This window comes from Corticium candelabrum, chromosome 8 (genome assembly GCF_963422355.1).
Source record: "Corticium candelabrum chromosome 8, ooCorCand1.1, whole genome shotgun sequence".
Lineage (NCBI taxonomy): Eukaryota > Metazoa > Porifera > Homoscleromorpha > Homosclerophorida > Plakinidae > Corticium > Corticium candelabrum.
The window spans coordinates 5,574,765-5,594,199 of record NC_085092.1 but is presented as its reverse complement, the minus strand read 5'-3'; the positions used below and the strand labels follow the sequence as shown (position 1 = coordinate 5,594,199).

At 42.0% G+C, this 19,435-nt stretch overlaps 1 protein-coding gene and 1 long non-coding RNA gene across 3 annotated transcripts; one reads left to right on the top strand and one right to left on the bottom strand.

Annotated features, from left to right (window-relative positions):
• Nucleotides 1–1,983: 1,983 nt before the first annotated feature.
• On the top strand, nt 1,984–18,244 carry LOC134182933 (uncharacterized). The gene is made up of 11 exons (XM_062650375.1): nt 1,984–2,015; nt 2,674–2,677; nt 2,728–2,817; nt 2,874–2,972; nt 10,533–10,646; nt 12,316–12,426; nt 12,495–12,564; nt 15,200–17,470; nt 17,530–17,577; nt 17,728–17,997; nt 18,062–18,244. Exons 1-11 carry the CDS (start codon nt 1,984–1,986, stop codon nt 18,073–18,075), a joined length of 3,123 nt encoding a protein of 1,040 aa, XP_062506359.1. The 3' UTR covers nt 18,076–18,244.
• A 69-nt stretch (nt 18,245–18,313) lies between these two features.
• On the bottom strand, nt 18,314–19,192 carry LOC134183794 (uncharacterized). 2 transcript variants are annotated; one of them, XR_009970580.1, is made up of 3 exons: nt 19,016–19,192; nt 18,518–18,947; nt 18,314–18,454 (listed from the first exon to the last, which is right to left on the bottom strand). It is a non-coding gene; the product is annotated as an uncharacterized LOC134183794 (long non-coding RNA). The 2 variants fall into 2 exon arrangements; XR_009970581.1 differs by lacking the exon at nt 18,314–18,454 and having other exon boundaries at nt 18,560–18,618; nt 18,877–18,947.
• Nucleotides 19,193–19,435: the final 243 nt, after the last annotated feature.

Below are 19,435 nucleotides of genomic sequence, written 5' to 3'. Positions count from 1 at the left end.
TGTATGTTATGCTTGTCAACGTAAGAGTCGAGGTGACGTTGCTTTTACCGTCTGACTTTGTACCGACCAGATTATTGAATGAATCGTTTCCTCTATCTCATACGCGCTTGCTTAGCCGACACAAATGACGCTCGCTATATGGTCACGTCCACACACACTCCCATGTTATGGACGGTTTACAACTGACTTTACTTTAGAGGACTCCATATTTTGTAGGGATGGTATGGTACTGGATTGGGTGGTTATCCATCTGCTCTTCAAGTAGCGTGTGGTGTGGGATCAATCCAGCTGTTTGATTTACTTATAAGAAAAGAAGCCAATGTGAATTATCAAGAGCTAGCGGTGAGAGTGCAGTGTAATATGTGAAGTGTGTGTGACTATGTGCAACTTGTTAGTTTATTGTGATTGTCAGATTTGTGTTGAGTTGATAAATTGGTTAGAAATTTGAGTGCAGTTTGTTGTGTTTCAATGATTGATTTAATGAGTAATGTTAATGGCATCTCTGGTGTGCTTACAATGAATAATCAATGAATAGGTTGTCACAGCTGGCAAGTTGGACCAACATTGTGTTGTAAGATATAGACACAGAACAGAGAAGAAACATGCTAGATTGGCATTGTTATCTTACCTTGCACTATTTCATTCCTACTCGTATATATTTATTCAAGTGTGGGCATGAAAATGAATGAAGGAGAGTGGAAAGTAGAGAAAGGTTTTAACATAAATACTTCTAGTTATTGTGTTTTGTGTGTATATTTATTTACTAAAATAGATATTGTATGTGCTATTGCTAAAAGTAAGCGACATGTAGCAGGTTGTCACCTCAGATGTAGGCTTGAGGTGAAATTGAGTGTTTGCAAGACTTAAATGCTTCGAGAGAAGCAGACACGTCAATGGAGTCCAAATGATATGAATTGTTAAACGTTTGGTGGTGTAATGAGGTTATGATGTAGTGTGTGGAATTGGGTTTAGTGAGAAGAAATGGTGAATTGGATGTGTTATATTTTATAGTCAGTGTTTCTAGATGTAAATGTATTAGTATTGTATTCACTGCTAACAACATCATCATCTTATGTCTGTTATATGGGTAGTATGGATGGACAGCTCTACACTATGCAAGTGCTGGTGGTCATGTGTATATTATGAAGAGATTGGTGGCTGCTGGTTGTGATAGACAAGTAAAAAGCAATGTGAGTGTATTTGTATGTGACAGTATTTGTGATTTGATTTTGCCAATTGAGAAATGATGAAAATGAGTGTTACATTAGCGACACTGTGTTGATTAACATAGACTGTTTTGTGGTGTATGGGAATTGGTGTAGTTTTGAGGTTGGGGTAATTGTCACTGTGTTGATGGAGTTGAGTAAAAATAATTTGAAGAAAAGGCGTGTCAACTGGAAGGACATTGTGTATAGATAAAATGAATTACGTGCATCCAGTTTGATGCTCATGATTGAAACATCACATGGAGAAACAATGTTCAATGATTAGTCTTGCGCTTTTAGTTAAACTTTTGTGGTAGACTTTAGTTTTCATTCATAAAACTGTGCATGCAACGTCCACATTTGCATATCCAAGCATGAAAGTTGTGATGGTGTCCCGGTGAAATGTTTGGCATGATAGATAATGAAAGCAAAACATCCATTACAAAGCACAGTCCCTTGTCAATGGAAGTGACACTGTTAACCACACATTGATGCCTCTTAAGTTGTTTTTAAATATGTAAGCAACACCTATGTGGCCTGATTTCATTTTATACAAAGAAGCTGTCCACACTGTGTGTCAGACGTTGTCCTAAATCTGTACTAGCTGCACTCCAGAAAGGTTGCTATTGCATGCTTATACAGTATAGACACATTCTGCAGTATGTCCAGCTTGATTGTCAAGTGTTTGGAGATTATAAGTCACAAGATAAGAAGAGTGCTTTGCAGATGTTTGAATCAATGCGTAGATTCTTATTCAACAAAACAGTTTAGTACTGCTATGTCTGGTGTGACAGTGGAGAGTCATCAGGGGTAAGCGGTTCACATAGCAGTGACTTGACTGGATATGTATGTACTCTTGGATATGTATGTACAGTACTGGCTGCTTTTTGGTGTCCAAAGTGACCACAGACAGTGTAGACACATTCTGCAGTATGTCCAGCCTTGATTGTCAAGTGTGTGGAGATCATAAGTCACAAGAAACGAAGAGTGCTTTGCAGATCTGTGAATCAATGCGTAGATTCTTATTCTGCAAAACAGTTTAGGGACTGTTATGTCTGGTGTGACAGTGGAGAGTCATGAGGGGAAAGGAGGTGACATAGCAGTGACTTGACTGGATATGTATGTACTCCTGGATATGTATGTACAGTACTGGATGCTTTTTGGTGTCCAAAGTGACCACAGACAGTCTAGAGTGGCAGATATATTTGTAAGATCCTGCAACTGACGTTATCGAAAACAACATGATGTGTGCATACTGATATGGTCTTTAGTGAACGTCTAACAAACCAAATTTGGTATTTAAATCACACATTATCTGTAAAACAGCAATACACCGACACTTCACCAGACCCTTTCTTGCCTGGAACTTTGACCTGATGGGAGAGGGTTTGGCTACCCAAGACTATTGATTGATGATGTATTTTTCTATCCCTGAATTGTGTCTGTTGTATATGTGTGTTTGATGCAGTGCAGTTAGTATTGTACTGATAAATGTTCTTCTAACATTGTGTGTCAACTACAGCATGGAAAGACAGCTCTACACGTTGCTGGTAATGTTGATGTTATTGATTATCTGTTGAGTATTGGTCTCAACATTGAAGATTGTGATAAGGTTTTACTGTTAACATTACTTTTACTGACTTGTAGTTATTGTTTCAAATTGTTTAGAATGGCTACACACCATTTCTTGAGGCATGTCGTGATGGTCGTTTACCTGTAGTACAACGTCTCATTGAATCAAAGTGCAACAAAGCAGCAACAACTAATGTAAGTTTGTTTGTATGTAACATATTTTGTGATGACATTCGAACTGTTGTTTGTACTTGTGAGGATTGGCAAGGGCCTGTGATGGTAGGAAGTGTGTGTGTGTAACATGATTGCACTGTAGATTTGGTTCTCCATGGTGTGCAGTGCTTTTTTGCACGTGATGTGGCAGGAGAGCACGTGAGAAGGCTGAGAGAGAGAGAGTGGTTATTGGGTCTTTGCTATTTTATTAGAGTTTGGAATTAGGCGTGAAGACTTGCTTTGTTATTACCCTAGCCGAGTCTCACAGTCATTATCTCTAACTATCTACTTACAATGATTTGAGAAGCATGCAGTTCATGTAATGCTTGGCGATTGCAAACACGTGTTCTTTGATCAAACACATGTATTCTACGACAAGCAGTCTGCTTACACTTAGAAAGTCTCTGTCTTTATACAAGTGCAGAATTTGATGCAGCAATTCTAAACCAAGATGCGACAAACACAGCTGAACAGAAACTGCACTTGAAGCTTCATTATCGGTCGTGCTATTGTGGAAACTGACGGTCTCCTGCATTTCATATTATGCATTTCTTGTCGGCAATCTCTTGACTTTGGCCACTTGTCTGAAGCGACAAAGACTGAAATCACTGAAATATATGCAAAGACGTTGCCTTAATTTGCAATTAATTCTCCTTCTCGACGTGTTGCAAGGCACCAGTGGGCTTAATTGGGGGGGGGGGGACAGCTTCCGGTTATTGAGGCTGATCTATGCTTAGCACCACCCAACGCTGGGCACGCAGGACCGCAGCCTGCCACTGTCGCCTGACAGCAGAAAGGACTCGCTGCCGCCTGGCAGCTGCCACCAGACCTAACAATAGCCTCGTTCCCAGAAATACCACTGGTTGTCAAGGGTACGCCCGTACCCTGACGGCATGCTGCTTGCTCTGCGGCCTCAGTGGGGCTGCCCCTCAACACCCTCCCAAGCAAGTGTCAGCATGCGTTGGTCCGTCGCGGCACCACGCAAGATAGAGACATGAACCAAATGCAACACAAAACAACTGCCGATTTATTTCTATCTACTATTTTCGCTCACTCATGCGACACACTGCAGACCGCAACACTTGAATATTCGATCTCACATATGTCTTGAAGCACTCAGAGGTCCAACGGCCCATCCTTTGGATCAAATGCTCTGGTAATCCAGCTGCCGCTGCACTAGAAGCTGCTCCAATTCGAAAACTGTGGGAGGTGTATGAGCTCGAATCCATACCCACGTTATCCAGTAAAGATCGCAGTTGAAAAGAAAGTCTGTCTCTCAACAGAAATGCTTCTGACTGGAAGCAGAAGAGCAGTAAGCCAACGTCCATCCACAGGACTGCCAAATATCGTTTGAGAGCACGTACAGGGCACACGGGACCCCCTGTGGGAGCCAGTACTACATTGCAGCCGTGATGAAAAGGGTCTGACTTGAACATTTGTAAGTGGAGCACTACCATGTTCTCCTTAAACTGAATGTCTTTTCTGCATAGTGTCCGCTCGTTGAAGGACGTGTCACTTGCTGCTGTAAATTGTGAGACCCGCATGAAACCGAAGAAAGCTGTTGTGAATGCTTCCCAATACATTAGCTTATCTCTCCGGCACAGCTGAGGCCATAGGTGCAGGGATGTCTTCAAAGTCCTAAGAACTGGCAACGTGATCGGGTGTCGAAGTGGTCTCTTGTGGGAAGTATTTTGTGATCTCTGTATGTCGCGGAGAACAAACTGCAAACGAGGTGTCGTTTGGAGCGGGTCGACGTACCCTTCCTGGATGTGAAAGTGACGCACTGCCGATAAATACACCCTGATAGTCTGCGCTCCAACTGCTCTTGCGCTGAATGCTGCGAATCTTGAAAGTGTGGTCTCTGAAGCCGGCATGGGAGATATCCCCAGCCGTTGGCAAAAGTTGTTAAATTGTCTCATACCGTAGCGTAATCCGCCTGCGTTGACGGGGCTATTGCTGCATGTTGAAACTGCCAAACGTTGTGGTCCAGAGCGATTGCCAATTGGGTGGTAGCGGTGTTAGTTCTGGATCTGCCAGTGGAGCTAGGTCCTTGAACTTCTCCACCTGTTTGCGAGACAATGCATCAGCCAATGTATTATTCACGCCGTGAATATGCGAGACTGAGACAGTAAAGTTTCCTCTAGCTGCTATAAAGTACAGCGAACGTACGAGCTGCATGATGTGTTTGTCTTTAGTGGTCTTTTTCCGTCAAATATCAACTACCTCATGGTTGTCACAGTGGAAAAGCAAACGTTTTTCGGTCCATTTAGACCCTCAGATAGCTGCTGCGATAACAATAGCGTACAGCTCTTTCCACGCGATCGAAAACGACTTCTGCTGGTGTTGCTCCAGCCAGCGCCTGCACAGCCACTGTCTGCTCCAGCAGGCCCCAAAACCATGTGACCTTGCCGCGTCAATAAACAGCTGCATTTCTGGAGACAGCTGCCACAAAGTAGTAAGGAAGTACGACTTCCCTGGCCACGACGGAAGTACGCGTTGCCACCACTCGATGTTTGCGCGAGTGTCCTGTGACAAGTTTACTCGATGACTAAGTGTTTTCGCAGTTGTTGCTAAATCGATTAATCTTCTAATAAATATTTGCCCTGCCGGTAGGAGCTTCCCAGCAAACGAGAGCTTGCCGATCAGTAAAAGTAACTGGCGTTTTGTGCACTTCTTACGTAAGTACCACTGCTGCAGCTCAGCTTCGAGATCTTCCCATTTGGACTGTGGAAGGCGTAGTACCTTACTGTATGAGTCAATCTCTATACCTAAAAAAGTCAAAATTTTTGCCGGTCCTTGCACCTTCTCGGGTGCCCACTCTATACCCAGACGCTGGAGCGTTGCCAGGGTGGTGTCTAAGATTTTTTGGCCTTTCTTACTTGTGGAAGCTAATATCAGAAAATCATCCAGGTAATGAATGACGTGTCGGATACCGAACTTGACACGCAGAATCCACTCTACTGCGTCTGCCATTTGGTTAAACAACCACGAGGACGACTGCAAACCAAACGGCAACCTCCTGTGGTTAGTAATAGCTGCCCCGCCACGCGTAACCCAACAGATGCCAATCATCTGGATGGACATGACAATGACAAAACACGTTCTTGAAGTCAATTTTGATCATGTACGGGGATGATAGAAACGTCTCAATCATAGCAATGGTCGTGTCCACTTATGGGTATTTCATGGCAACACCGGATTTGTCGATTGCATCGTTCACACTTTTGCACATGGGTGCCGACAGATGACAGATAAGTCATCAAGACCCGTTCTTCTTGAGCACCACACCCAAGCCAGACGAAACGAAATTAGCTAGTGGGGGATGGTCGTGTGTCCCGGAGAGAAAACCTTTATCACACTCTGGTGCCAATGCTGCCGAGACCACGTCTGGATGCTGAAGTGCCGACTGAAGGTTACGTGCTGAGTAATGTAGTGTGTCGTCCTTACAAGCTATTCTGAACCTTTGCTCTAAGTTCTCTAATAACCAGTCAACCCACCGTGCATTGGGGTGAGATCGCAACAGAAAACGAAACTCTCTGACATTAATTCTAAAATTACTGTCCTTAATTACTGAGGTGCCCCCGTCGCATTTACTGTCTTTTTGACTCACACGCAAGGGCCGCGTGTTGTCCGCCACAGCAGCTACACGTGTGGGCAAACTTGCATGCTTCTTCGACATTGTTGCACGTTCCACTGTTGTAATCTCTGCACACGCTGCGCACGTTGGCATTTGCGAGAGCGACAACGCGTGCTCCCTTGCTGGTAAGTTCTCCCGATTGATTGGAATTGCTGTCGTCCATTGACTGAAAGTACTGCTGTCTTTTCTTGGGGCACTGGGAAGCTACGTGCTCGGAATCCCGACACTTGAAGCATACCATTCTAGCCTGGTTAGTGAAACAGATGGACCATAATGACACGTCTACCTTGTCTCAACGTCGAGCCGGCTCACGAGAGGCTGCTTTACGGAACGCCCTGTCACATTGTAGCCATGCCACCGTAGTAAATCGACTAGCTACTTGTGCAATTAGTAACTGGTAACCAAATAACTCTGACGCTCGACTTGGATTACCTACTGTCAGCGTGTTTGTAAACAGAGACCATGCTGTAAGCTACGAAGTAATGTCCGTCACCAAGCGGGGTTGCTGTTTTTGTGCTACGCTCAGACCTGCAGGGCCAACCTCTAATGCGACTTGGGACTGGTCGGCCATTGCACTGGCTGCGTATAGAATTGAACTTGGGCATTCGGCCAACAACGCGTCAAAGTCAACGAACTGACTTCGAAGGATCTGCCTCACCCATTTTTCCGAAACAGGATAGACGCTATGCAGAGTGTGAGACTGATCACGATGCATACCTGTCTGTGTGTGCCGAGGAGTTGGCCGTTCGACGTCCTCTTTATCTTCCGAGATCTCCGGCGTACTTGCTTCTCCTTGTGCCAGCCTTCTGCATTTCGACTTTGAAGAAGTCTGCTGGTGGTTTCGTGAAATTTGCTCTGCCGGAACTCGCTGGGTCTGTACCTGCACCCCATCTACATCTACCTGCGACTTTTCCGCCTGCACCATCTTCGTCACCAGTTCCGAGAGAAACTGCTGCTGCTTCGCGGAAAACAGAGGTGATGTTGCCGACTGCTTTAACTTCTTCTGCACGCATTTTCTCTTTCTTCCAACTTTGGTATTTGGCTCGTGGGAACCAGCGGATGCTATCGGCAACTCAGTTTTGGACGTTGATTGTGTACCTTCATCCACATCTGTTCGCGTCTCGTTCCAATGGTTCCATAATCTCACTGCTTTTTCATCTTTCGTGCCAGTAAGTACCAGGTTAAGGCTGTTCAATTCCAGCTCCAGCGTTTCCCCTGATAAAGCCAAGTACTCTTGGAGCGACCGACCTGAGCGAGAAGTCGCTGTGCAGCTTTTTCGCGGCATAATAGAAATAGACAACTACTGCACTGTTCGCGTCAACTATCGGTCACTAACCCGCCAACAAACACATCACTATGTACGTCATACTCTCCCATACACTCTCCTTCATACTACAGTCATCATCGTATTAACGTCTAGTTAGCTCTGCTAAATAGTCCATTCAAGAGGGAAGGAAGTCCAAGAATCACTTTTATGTCACTTTGCTGCCAAGAGGGCACATCTGACTGCAAGCAAGCTCTGAAGCAAGTTGCCTGATGTACAACACTGATTAGAAGAGCTTGTACCCTACCATCTCACAAGCTATAAATACATTCACTTAGCTCATTAATTATTAACTCTTACATGTGCAGTTGCAATAACGTTGTTTTGATATGTTTGTATTAGCATTCTCATCACTGATTATCCTTGATTGTTAGACCAGATGTTTTGATTTGAGTGGTTGGAATTGAGTGAAGAATGGACCTCCTTTTCTGAACTAGCGCAGCAGTGCCCAGATTGCTTATTTTTCTCGTCCTTTCATTTCCCTGCCACTTTACGGGAATATACAATTAGACACTGCATTGATCTTGACATCACTTATAAGACATGTTTAATCCTGATTTCAGACAAGCCAATTTAGGTTACCAAAGTTCAGACCAAAGACCATCGGACCGACTTGACAGAGTTGAAACTTGTACGGACACAGTACTACAGCAGCTGCAATGGATCCATGCCCATCTCTGATGTTTGGAGTAGATGAACTCAAATGTACGTGAACTGCAGTCTGTTGTGTAGAACTGACAGAAACAAAGCGATAGGATTCCAGAACATGAATATAGATAAGCAGGGTTCGAGTAATGTGTTTGAATCTGGTCTCCAGTTTGGCCATGTAGAGGAACGGTTGGTTGCCAAACTTTCACTCGTTTCTAGTTCAGAGATTCCAGAAGTAAACAAGTCATTAATATCACTGTTGAGACCTTTTCCCAGATTATCATGTTTGACATTAAATTAAGACGTAACTAGGAATTTGCAGTAACATTGGATGAACATTGTAGATAGCAAGTAAACACATCAATCTACAGTATTATGCTTGTGATTCTTTCTATGTAATACTATGAGTATTCATATTTTATCCTAACTTTCAACTAATTGTATAGCTACAAGCAAACAAAAATGTGGTTTGTCATCACATCGACATCGTGGCAACCCATCCAATAAGACACGAGCATTCTTTGTTTGAGTAGATAAGAGCGTTTCTTCTCTTCTGACTCAGTGCCACTATTGTTGTTGAGAACAGTACATCCGGCTACTGCATGTAACCCCACCTGTCCTATGGCTAGCTGTGCTAATCTCTGGAACACAAGTGATAAACTTTTGTTAGCACTTCAACAATAGCGCGAGCATCATTCAACATCTAGATTGCAGAACTGTACATGCGGATACTTTTGTCTGAACAGACTTTCTTAGCAGCACTAGAAGACGTACGAGCTCCTGAATGTATTTGGTAGTTCTTCTGATAGAAAGACACTCATGCAGCTTGCTGTGGAAAAAGCTGTTGTTTTTATCATTTCCGATGCCCGGCGTTTGCAAAAGATCTACGTAATAGTTTTTATTTTTCTTAATTCAAGATGGTCAGAGTCTTTGTTTCCTTTGAACAGCGTAGAAAAGAATCTAAATAGGCAGTTGCCTTCCACTTCAACTACGATTGACTGCAGATTTTGTGTTTCATTCGGGAGAAGCTGCTGCGCAATGGCGTCTCATCGATTATAGAGCTGTTGACTTGGATTTGCTGGTGCAGCGTATGAAGAATAAGAGTAACTGCGATTGTTTGAAAAATTAAACGCATCTAATAGACCTAAATTAAATGCAAGAATAGCAACAACTCACAATAGATTGCTAGATGATACATTGTTACGTGATATGTACGAAGGTGCTAAGTTAGACGGCCTACTTTGCAGTGTGCCACTAAATGGAAACTTAGAAAGTGGTAACATATTGTAACGCAAAACCTATCTGCTGAGCATGTGGTTCGCATCCAAGAGCCGCTGCCACAAAGACTAAAAACTACCGATTATTTCTAGTCGCCAAATTGTTGACCACACCGCTCGTTTAGTCACCAACCACCTAGAAGTGGTCGTCATATGGTGTCTTGGTGACAGGATTTTTGAACCCTGACTGATAAGACTTTAATTAATGAATGTAGAACTCAATTGGTGATACAATCATTTTTACATAAACTGACTGATCAAGCCACTCATGCACACACACTGGATTTCTGTTTATTTGTAAAATTGTGGAGTAAACAAAGTATTTTTCATCTGGTGTTGATCCTAGTGGGTTGTTTAAACTATCAAACTGACTTTCTGAATACCAACTTATTTATCATTTCTTTTATTTGTATCAACAACAATATTGTTGAATTGACTTATTCAGAAGTTTGTTTATTGTTCAAATGTTAATTGGTTCTAATGCAATGTGTCTGTTGTATATGTTTGCATGTCTGTTGTATATGACAGCAAGCAGTTGCTGCTGTTTGATAATAGTCTGTGTGTTGGTGCAGTATGACTGCATGCCATTTTAGTATCATTGTAAATTTCTGGTTTTGACTGTTTTTTGTATCTAATGTAAATTGTTTATTGTTTAGGATGGATCAACAGCATTACATCTGATCTGTTCAGAGCGTTTTCTTGAGAATGACCATTTATCAATTGTCAAGCTGTTGACATCATTGAGAGTTGATGTGTCAGCTAAGAACAATGTATGTAGAAACTTGTTGTATTTGGTTTGAAGTATTTTGTGCTAATATGTTTAAGTTGTTCTTTGAGCTCTAGTGTAAGATAATAAGAGATATGGCAGATGTGAGCAGTTAGTATTCAGTGTTCTTTCCATGAATTTTTGGTCAGCTCGCAAAACAACTGATTGTCCAGTGGTGTGTCCATTTTACCAATGTATTCAGTGTAGTCCAACTTCTCAATCAGGATATCCTGAATAACTTGTACAAGGCCCTAGGAACACGTCTAGACAGATCGTGTTAGAGCTCATTGCCTTGGTGGTTTTTTGTGTACATTCCAGATTAGGTTCCACCTGACTGATTAAAGAACAGTATTAACCAATAAACAGCTGAAGGTAGAGAGACATCTCGCTGACTGATTTCCATGTGTAGCTAACTGATAATTAATAATTGGTAAATGCTTGAGAAAGCTTGTTTTCACTTAACCCACTCTTGTGGGAGGAGTTAGATGGAAGCTTTGGGGTGTTAAACTGTGAGCAATAAGAGCCATGTTATTCTTTCTTATGCTGACATTTGTAGATATCGTCCATCTGACTGGAATTGATGGATCATATCAGACTCAAACGCTACTGTCTCAAATTCCAGCCGCATTTTCAATTTCCTGTGCTCTTCAGCCAGCAGTTTGCTGGCTTGGCCGGCTCTGTGTTGAACTCTGTTATTGTATGGTTAAATGTTTATGGGTCAGTGATGAGAACAAGAAATGAAGACTATGATGATAATATATGAATGTCGTGTGACATTTTATCTCAACTGCTAAAGCAACAAACATGAACTGTTGAGTTGCGATGATTTCAATGAATTACGTTTTGCATTTGCACAGTGTAGTGCATTTTAAAGCCAACAGATAAATCAAATAATAAATAAATTTGCAATCAAATCGTTTTCATTACTTTCAATCATTTAGCAGGCAAATTGTTCATTTGTCTGTTTTTGCAACCAGAATGTGCTGAGAAAGAGGAAACAGAAAGAAATCAATTAGTGTTAGTGTGTGGAGGGTGAATGGAGGATTAAGTTGCTGTACACTTGTTTGAAGGTGTGTGTTTTGAGAGAAGAGATGGCAGTTTGCTAAGCTGTCGGGGAAGCTTGTAAACAGATGACATTGACGTTGTGGACAATTTCTTGGTTGTATGAAATATTGTCAAGTAGAGAAGTGAAGGAAGATGCTTTGTATTGTGATGAATTTTTCTATTGTCAATTTGTAGTGGTTAGGTGATGGTGTTGATATTTTCTGGTGTTACTGAATGGAAATGGGAGAATATTTATTGAAAGCATACACTGATAATGATCTTGTTTGAAGTGCTGATCATAATGTTGATGTACATTTAGAGTAATTAAATTATTTTTATGGGTCAGTCACATGACTGCATAGGATATGGATATGTGGTGGTTTGAAATGATGAGTGACAGAGTGGTGAGCACTGATTTAGTGAATGTGTGATTAGTAATACAACTAGTTTGTTTGTTACTGTATGAACAACAGATAACGAACGCTGGATTACAGTAACTGTGTTTTAGCATTAAATTTGTAAATAATTTATGTTGTTTAATGAACATGTATGTATATATACATACTAGTAATGTATGAGGTGTTGCTGTTTATTGCACCAATAACAAACACTGTGCTTTTATTGGACAGGCTGGCAAAACTGCAATTCAAGTAGGAGAAGAAAGGCTGAAGTCAGATTGGGTCAGTTACAAAGAAACTCGTTCTGCTATCGTTTCCCATCTGAAGGAATTCATCGAGGAAGTGTGATCTGATTGTTGTGTAGTGTAAATTTTGTGTATTAACTATAACTTGTTTATGTGTGATGTTAGAGTGCTGTTGCAGCTGTAAATCCATCACCAGATGTTGTAGAAAGTGCAAACATTGATGTTCAACTTTCCAGTAAGTGAGACAATCGTGTGCATTATGACGATGTCACACAATAGTCAATACTGTATATGTAAACACCTTTTGTCATGTATAATGATTTTTACTATCCCTTGAAGTAACAGCATACTAATGTTAGAAGAGGTGATTATTTTCATTATCACACAAGTTCATCTCACCTAATATTCTTCCAGTAGATTGTCAGTATTTATTTTCATCATATTTGCAACTCACAACAGAGCCATTCAACTGACCAACAGAAATTTGTTTAGTTTTTATTGATTTATTTATGTGATACCTAAATTAATATCTGAATGTTGTATGGGCTTTTCTTTGTATCAAAAGTCAATACTGCATGTGATCATTGTTTACAATACCGTATAAGATGAAACATTGGCAGGAATATATATTGGCGGTTTGATAAGAAATTGATGGACAAAGCATATTGGCAGATTTTATTTTGGCAGTCGACATCGTTGTTTGATAACTGATGTACATCTCACGATAAGTGGTCATGGAGGAGTTTGTGATTGACAGCTGTGTTTGTGGCTAACATTTCCCTAACTTACTTGTCTCCGACTACTGCATAGTGACGAAGAACTGCTTTGTGTTAGTACAATGAACGGGACTCGCGTGAACGTGGCAGTTGAGCTTCATCCATAGTCTTATGGCCTCATTCGTAGGCAAAACAGATGGCAAGCAAGGACACATCGGTGTGACGTACCACTCGATATGATGCCTGGTCCACGTGGACTATCACGTCAACATATCCTGGTAGCCAAATTAATTGCGGATTTTATATTGGCAGTCGCTGAAAAATTCACCAATTTGCCGAAATAAATTCCTGCTAATATTTCATTCTAAACTGTAGTTTTCAGCTATGGTGACGTTATAACTTGAGTTGATGCTGTTTCGGTCAGTGAGTAAAGCTTGATATGGTTAAGCAGTTATGAGTGAGTATCAGGAGTTAATCGTCATCTCATCACTTGGAAGAACTCGATGCCTGGAATTTCCAACACAGTGGCCAGCCCAAATGACCGCCCACTGGGCAATTTTTGGAAATTGTTCTCATTCACAGCGTAGGGGCCGCTAATGAGAATCAAGATGGTAGTGTGGCGGCCAAAGTTGATCAATATTCCGAGTCTGTATTAGTAACATGCCTTACCATACTATAGTGCACATACAGGTTTGGCAACTAGACAGCGGTCTTACACTGTGGATTAACAAAGGAACCTCTAAAGAAGCACCTGACAAGAAGCTTAGGAGGGCCGTAAAGTCTGGTTGCACTCGTGAAGGAGCACTGTCTCAATTGCCCTCGAACTCCAGAATGTCGCGCTCACTTGAAAATAGGTCATTGACTACTTACCTTGACCTCGAGTTCTGCTCCCCGTTCCTCTCGAGCACTTTCACTGCTGTATCTGTCGACCTGCCTGAGAGGAAGGTCGGCGCTCACGAGGGGGCGGAGCCCGGTCATGGAGCCTCACGCGTGCTAAAGGCTGGTGCTTGGAGAGTCCCGGGCTACCCAGACCGGACTCTTTCCCCACCCCGATATTTGACGTAGAACGGCATAGCCGTCTATGGAGAGTCAAGAGAAGAAAGGGAGTGGGAGGGATGGGAAGAACGTCCACACGTGCAAACTGCAAAACGTGCTATGCTACTTCGCATGACCGGGAAAGAAACCTCGCGCCACTACTGACTGCAAATGACTCGTGGGAAGAAACCTCACGCCACTAACGTCTGCGCATGACATGCGGAAACACACAAGACTTGCCTACCGTGCACTCCTGCAGCCGATGACTCATCGCACGCGCTGTCAAGGCGGAGTCAACTATGTGTGACTTCGTTAAACATTATTTTTTCAAGTTTAGTAAATATAGAAAGTTTTGTTAAAAGTTTAGGTTAGGTAGCTGTAAAGCAAGAATATGCGAAGTGTATATTTGGTAGGCTATAATAAAGACAATTAAGTCTCGTTTATATGGCATGTTTGCACCAAGTCACGTGACCTGGATGTTCAAGTAAGTAAGTTCAAGGAAACCGTGCAAGATATGGCGAAGCCATGAGGGTGCAAGAAGAGTATCTGGACGACGTTGTGTGCCACTAAAACCGAGAAACGCATCTAATAAGTGAAGATACTGACTCTCAGCTGATTGACATGAAAGACAGATGCAAATTTAGACTTACAGCTTTGTGATCGACTTCATGCTGAATCACTTTTCTACGTAATCAGGTTAGCCTCAATCTATTCACCAGTGTCTTAGGACATGTCTAGACATGATCAGATGTCGTGATGGGCCTCACACTTGCTTACTCTGTGGTACTCAAGTCAGTCTACCAATTTCCAGAGTTTCCTACGAACCGCCTGGACGCTTATAATTATTGAGAGTGGATATTCTTCCATAAAAATCCCATTTTCTGTATTGCTGTCCTGGGCACTGTTTCGGAAATTTCCGGTAGTTATGGAATGCTGGCATACTATTTCAATGTTTGTTGTGCATTTTTTCAAATCACATTCAACTGTATAGTTGCATATTTTAGTGATACTAGGTGGCTAGTTGTTATTTATTAGAATCTAATTGACATGCATGTTTGTATGTTATGGCTGTTGTGCATTTACTATTGTAATTAACTGTTGTCCTCACTTTTTTCGTAGGTGCTATTGATCGTCTGGGTCCATCTGTGAAATCTGATTACGAAAATGCTTTGAAAAAGGGGGAGTTACCAATACTACGAGGAAACATCGATATGTTTGGTGAAGAAGATGCCGGCAAGTCTTCTCTTGGAGATTCTTATTTGGACGAGCCATTTATTGATAAGAGGGAAAGCACGAGAGGAGCACACGTGAAAGTGATGAGAATTGGAGGCGGTTCGAACACGGACTGGAAGGAACTGAAACCAGAAGACAAAGAACAGATCATTGATCAAGTTTTGGTCAGAGGCTATCATGAGTATGTTGAAAAGTGCCGTCGAGAAGGGGCAGCAGACAGTAGAGAAGAAGTAACACAAGACGACGAGGCAGATTCTGTCATCGAGCAGACAAGTCAACCAGCCGAACAACAGCCGGCGAGTAGTAGCAACACTGTAGCTTTAGCAACAGAGAGACAGACAACCGGACGGGAAGGCAGCATCACAGTATTGAAGAAGTCGCTACGCGATTTTCTGTTCTCCACAGAACTAACTGAGGCACAAGCAGCATTTGCAGATCTACTGCATCGTGACAAGGCTGAAGTAGGGAAAAGTAAAATGATGATGTTGATCACATTGTGTGATCGCGGCGGTCAAGAGCGGTTTCTGATGACGCATGCAGCACTGATGGCAGACAGCAGTGACTACAGTGCAACCGCTTACATGATAGTGATGGATGGAACAAAGAGTCTTGCAGATCCCATACCTCAATGTTTGTTCCGATCAGAACAAGGAAGCGAACAGTTGGCAATGGAACGGTTTGGTCCTAAGACGAGACGTCAGCTGTTGGCTTACCACATGAATTGCATCAAGATGGCTCATCCATCAATGAGTGATGGTCCTTTTCTCGGTCAGGACTATGTCAAGCGAGCACCAGTCACATTTGCAGTGTCCACTCGACAAGACAAAACAAAGAACATGGATCCAAAATTTTTGGAGGAACAAGAAGAAATACTGCAAGATGTGGTGCAGAGGAACGAGTTTGGTGATCACATGGTGTTGGCAGAGGAAAATCCGAATAAACTGACTTTTCGTGTTGACAACACACGATCTGGCACCAAGAATCCTGATCCGGTGGTGATGAAGGTGAAGGAGATATTTGTGGCAATGGTACGGTCACTGTGGAGTCAACGACAAGCTATTCCTTTGCCTTGGGCAGTTCTGGATAAATTGTTGGGCCGGGTGTCTCAACTAGCAGGCAACGAAGGCAAAATACTCGACATTGATGAAGTGTGCGAGTTGGCTCGAAAATTCTGTGATATTGTAACAGTTGAAGAATGTCGATCGGCACTAAAATATTTGTCAAGTTTGAGCACGATTGCATTCTATTCAAATGTAAGTGAGTTAGAAGAAAAAGTTTTTACTGATCTACAATGGCTGGTCAATGTCCTCACTATCTTTGTTACCATTCTCGAGAAAAGTAACCTGCCACCAGATCTCTGGAAAGATCTGAAGAAATTGAAGGAAGAAGGAATGATGTCATGGTCATTGGCTCACTATCTGCTGCTGCAGAAAGGTGTCAAGGAAAGTCAGTTTGAGTCCATTCTGCAAGTTTTGCATTTATTCGACATCATCTGTCCTATGATCACATCACCAGAGATGCCGAAGGCTGTTCTGAAGGTTGGACAGTCATTCTTTGTTCCTTGCTTGCTGGAACAGAGATATGATGACAAGTTGGCATGGCAACAGATGACCATCTCCACTTTCTGTCCTCCATCTCTCATCTTTCGTCCCGAAGGATTTGATGCAACTCCCGAGCCGATCTACTTTCGCCTGGTGTCTCGTTGTGCCAGTGAATATGCCCATCGTCCCATGCTGAAAAGAGGTCGTGCTGTCTTCCATGTGAATGATGATCTTGAGCTCGATCTGGAACTGGTTTATCATAAACTGCGTTACATTATTGCTACTGTCTACTCTCCAGATGATGCTACTGTTTACTCTCCAGATGATGAAATTTCTATGAATAAGCTGAAGCAACAATGTAGCATTACTCGTCAGTTTCTTATTCGTCAGCTAAATGAAGTCAAGAAAAGAGGATTGGATGGCATCAAATTTACTGTTTGTGTTAAGCCTCCACCAACTGAAGCCAAAGTAGCTGATTTAGTAGATGACGATTGTCTGGTGTGCATTGATGAATATCCACAACGAAGAAGTTTGATAAACCGGAAGAATGAGCGTGTGCCACGAAAGCAGTTTCCTACCTTGGATCTCTGGTTTAATGACGCAGGGAAAGTCTCTGGTAAGTGTGATTATTTTGTGATCATTGATTGTTATTATATTGCTGATGTGATGTTACAGATGGTGCAAGTGGAAGTGATGCAAGGCAACAAGACGAGCCACAGACAAGTGAGTAGTTTTGCTGTTGTGTTTTGTTGTGTGAGATCTCGTTTGTGTCATTGTTTAGCTAAGAAGTAATTGTGTATACAAATATCTCTTACTTATATGATGTTGATTTGATGTGTGGTTGTACAATTAATGTAATGTGTTTGTGTGTAGGATACTCGCTTGATTTTGATACAGTGAAACGTGCTCTTGTTAAATACGGCTGTAACCAGTGGTACGAGATTGGAATGGAATTGGGACTAAATGGCAATGAGATCAAAGAAGAAACTCATGTAATACCTTCTTTCCCTGGCAAGTTGTTGGCTATCATTGAGGCAAAAAGGATGAAAGTTGGAAAAGTGAAAACAGCAGAGGGCTTGTTGAGGGCATGTTATTGCATACCCACACCAATTGGCAAAGAAGTCGAAGACGAATTGAAGAAAGGTAAAATTTTACGTGAACGTGAACGAGTGGCTTGACTTTGACAAACTTTGCTGTCATTATCTAGAGAGAAGAAGGTAGACGAGTGCCAACAGGAGGCAATGGTAGTATTGTTGTATTATTGATAGTAGTATCAATGATAGTAGTATTGTTGATATCACTATGGTATATTGGATATTTATATTTATCAAAAGGAAATGTTGTAAATGTTTCTGTTGCATTTTTTTATGAAATACAATTGATTGTTTGAATGGTGTGTATATGATATGACTGCATGTGTTTGTGTAAATCACTGATTTGAATATGTTTACAACCAGAATTTACAATCGACAGAGGCCACCAGTGAGACAAACATTCGTAATATAGCACAAACCAAACATACTTAAAAACAATATCAAACATAAAGTGCACAAAAAGTTAGACTCTAAAGTTCATCATCAATAACATTCAACCAACATTCCTGCAAGTAAGTCATCATACAAAATGAAGTCGTGACTCTCTGTGAAATCTCTTAGATACTTACGTGTCCTCCAGCAGCACAAGCAGCGGCGAGTGCTAACTTGCCGTCTTCTTTTCGTAATCGATGAGCTGCTGTTGTCACCAGACGAACGCCGAAGTGGCCTCCTGTCAAATAGAGCGTAATTACGGTAAAAGCGTGGAATTCACGGTAATACCATGATTTCCATGCTTTTGAGCATGGCAATAATATGGTTTTCTTGGTATTACCATGGACAGCATATGCATGCATGGTGTACCATGAGTACCATACTCTTCATGGTATATGGTACAAGTATGCTTTCTATGGTACACCATGATGGAATACCTTGCTTTCATCGCACGGTGATAGCATACGGATAGCACACCGTACCGAGAATTCCTTACTTTTTGTGGCATGGCAGTTAAACATTAACTTGCATTAGCGTGGGAGTTCTCCTTTAAAGCACTGCGCGTAGCTATAGCAGCAACGAAACACATCAATGAAAATGATGTATGTAATGTCAGCTGACAGTGTTTCGTTTACTTTCCCGCCAATACGTTCTCAACGAAGCCTAGACCAGATATCAGGAGAAAGCCGAGAGCGAATTAATACCACACATTCATGATCAAACACGAACAATTTGCTGCGATTCCTGAAAACGGCAATGATCACACTGACTCCTAGCTGTGAGCTTTATATCGTGAGTTGAAACCAAGAAAATTCCCAACAATGACGACATGTAGACACGTTTAGCTCAGTCGTTGGATCAATGGGTGTTTTCGCACCACCGTATGATCGACGTTTGCTGCGCTGCGTAGGCGATATGAGGTTGTTGACGGATAACAATGTTGACGGATACTCATCTAGACTGAGGTAATTAGGACGCGTGCACGTTGCGTTCCCCGTGAGCATTTTAATTACAATATGGACTGTGTAGTTACCTACCTAACTATACAGTGAGTA

Excerpts from the sequence above, each read along its gene's own strand:
- LOC134182933 (XM_062650375.1), top strand. The coding sequence starts at position 1,984 with ATGTCTGGTGTGACAGTGGAGAGTCATCAGGG. Across the intron at positions 10,647-12,315 it reads ATGTGTCAGCTAAGAACAAT|GCTGGCAAAACTGCAATTCA; the intron begins GTATGTAGAAAC and ends TTTATTGGACAG. Across the intron at positions 12,427-12,494 it reads TGAAGGAATTCATCGAGGAA|AGTGCTGTTGCAGCTGTAAA; the intron begins GTGTGATCTGAT and ends GTGTGATGTTAG.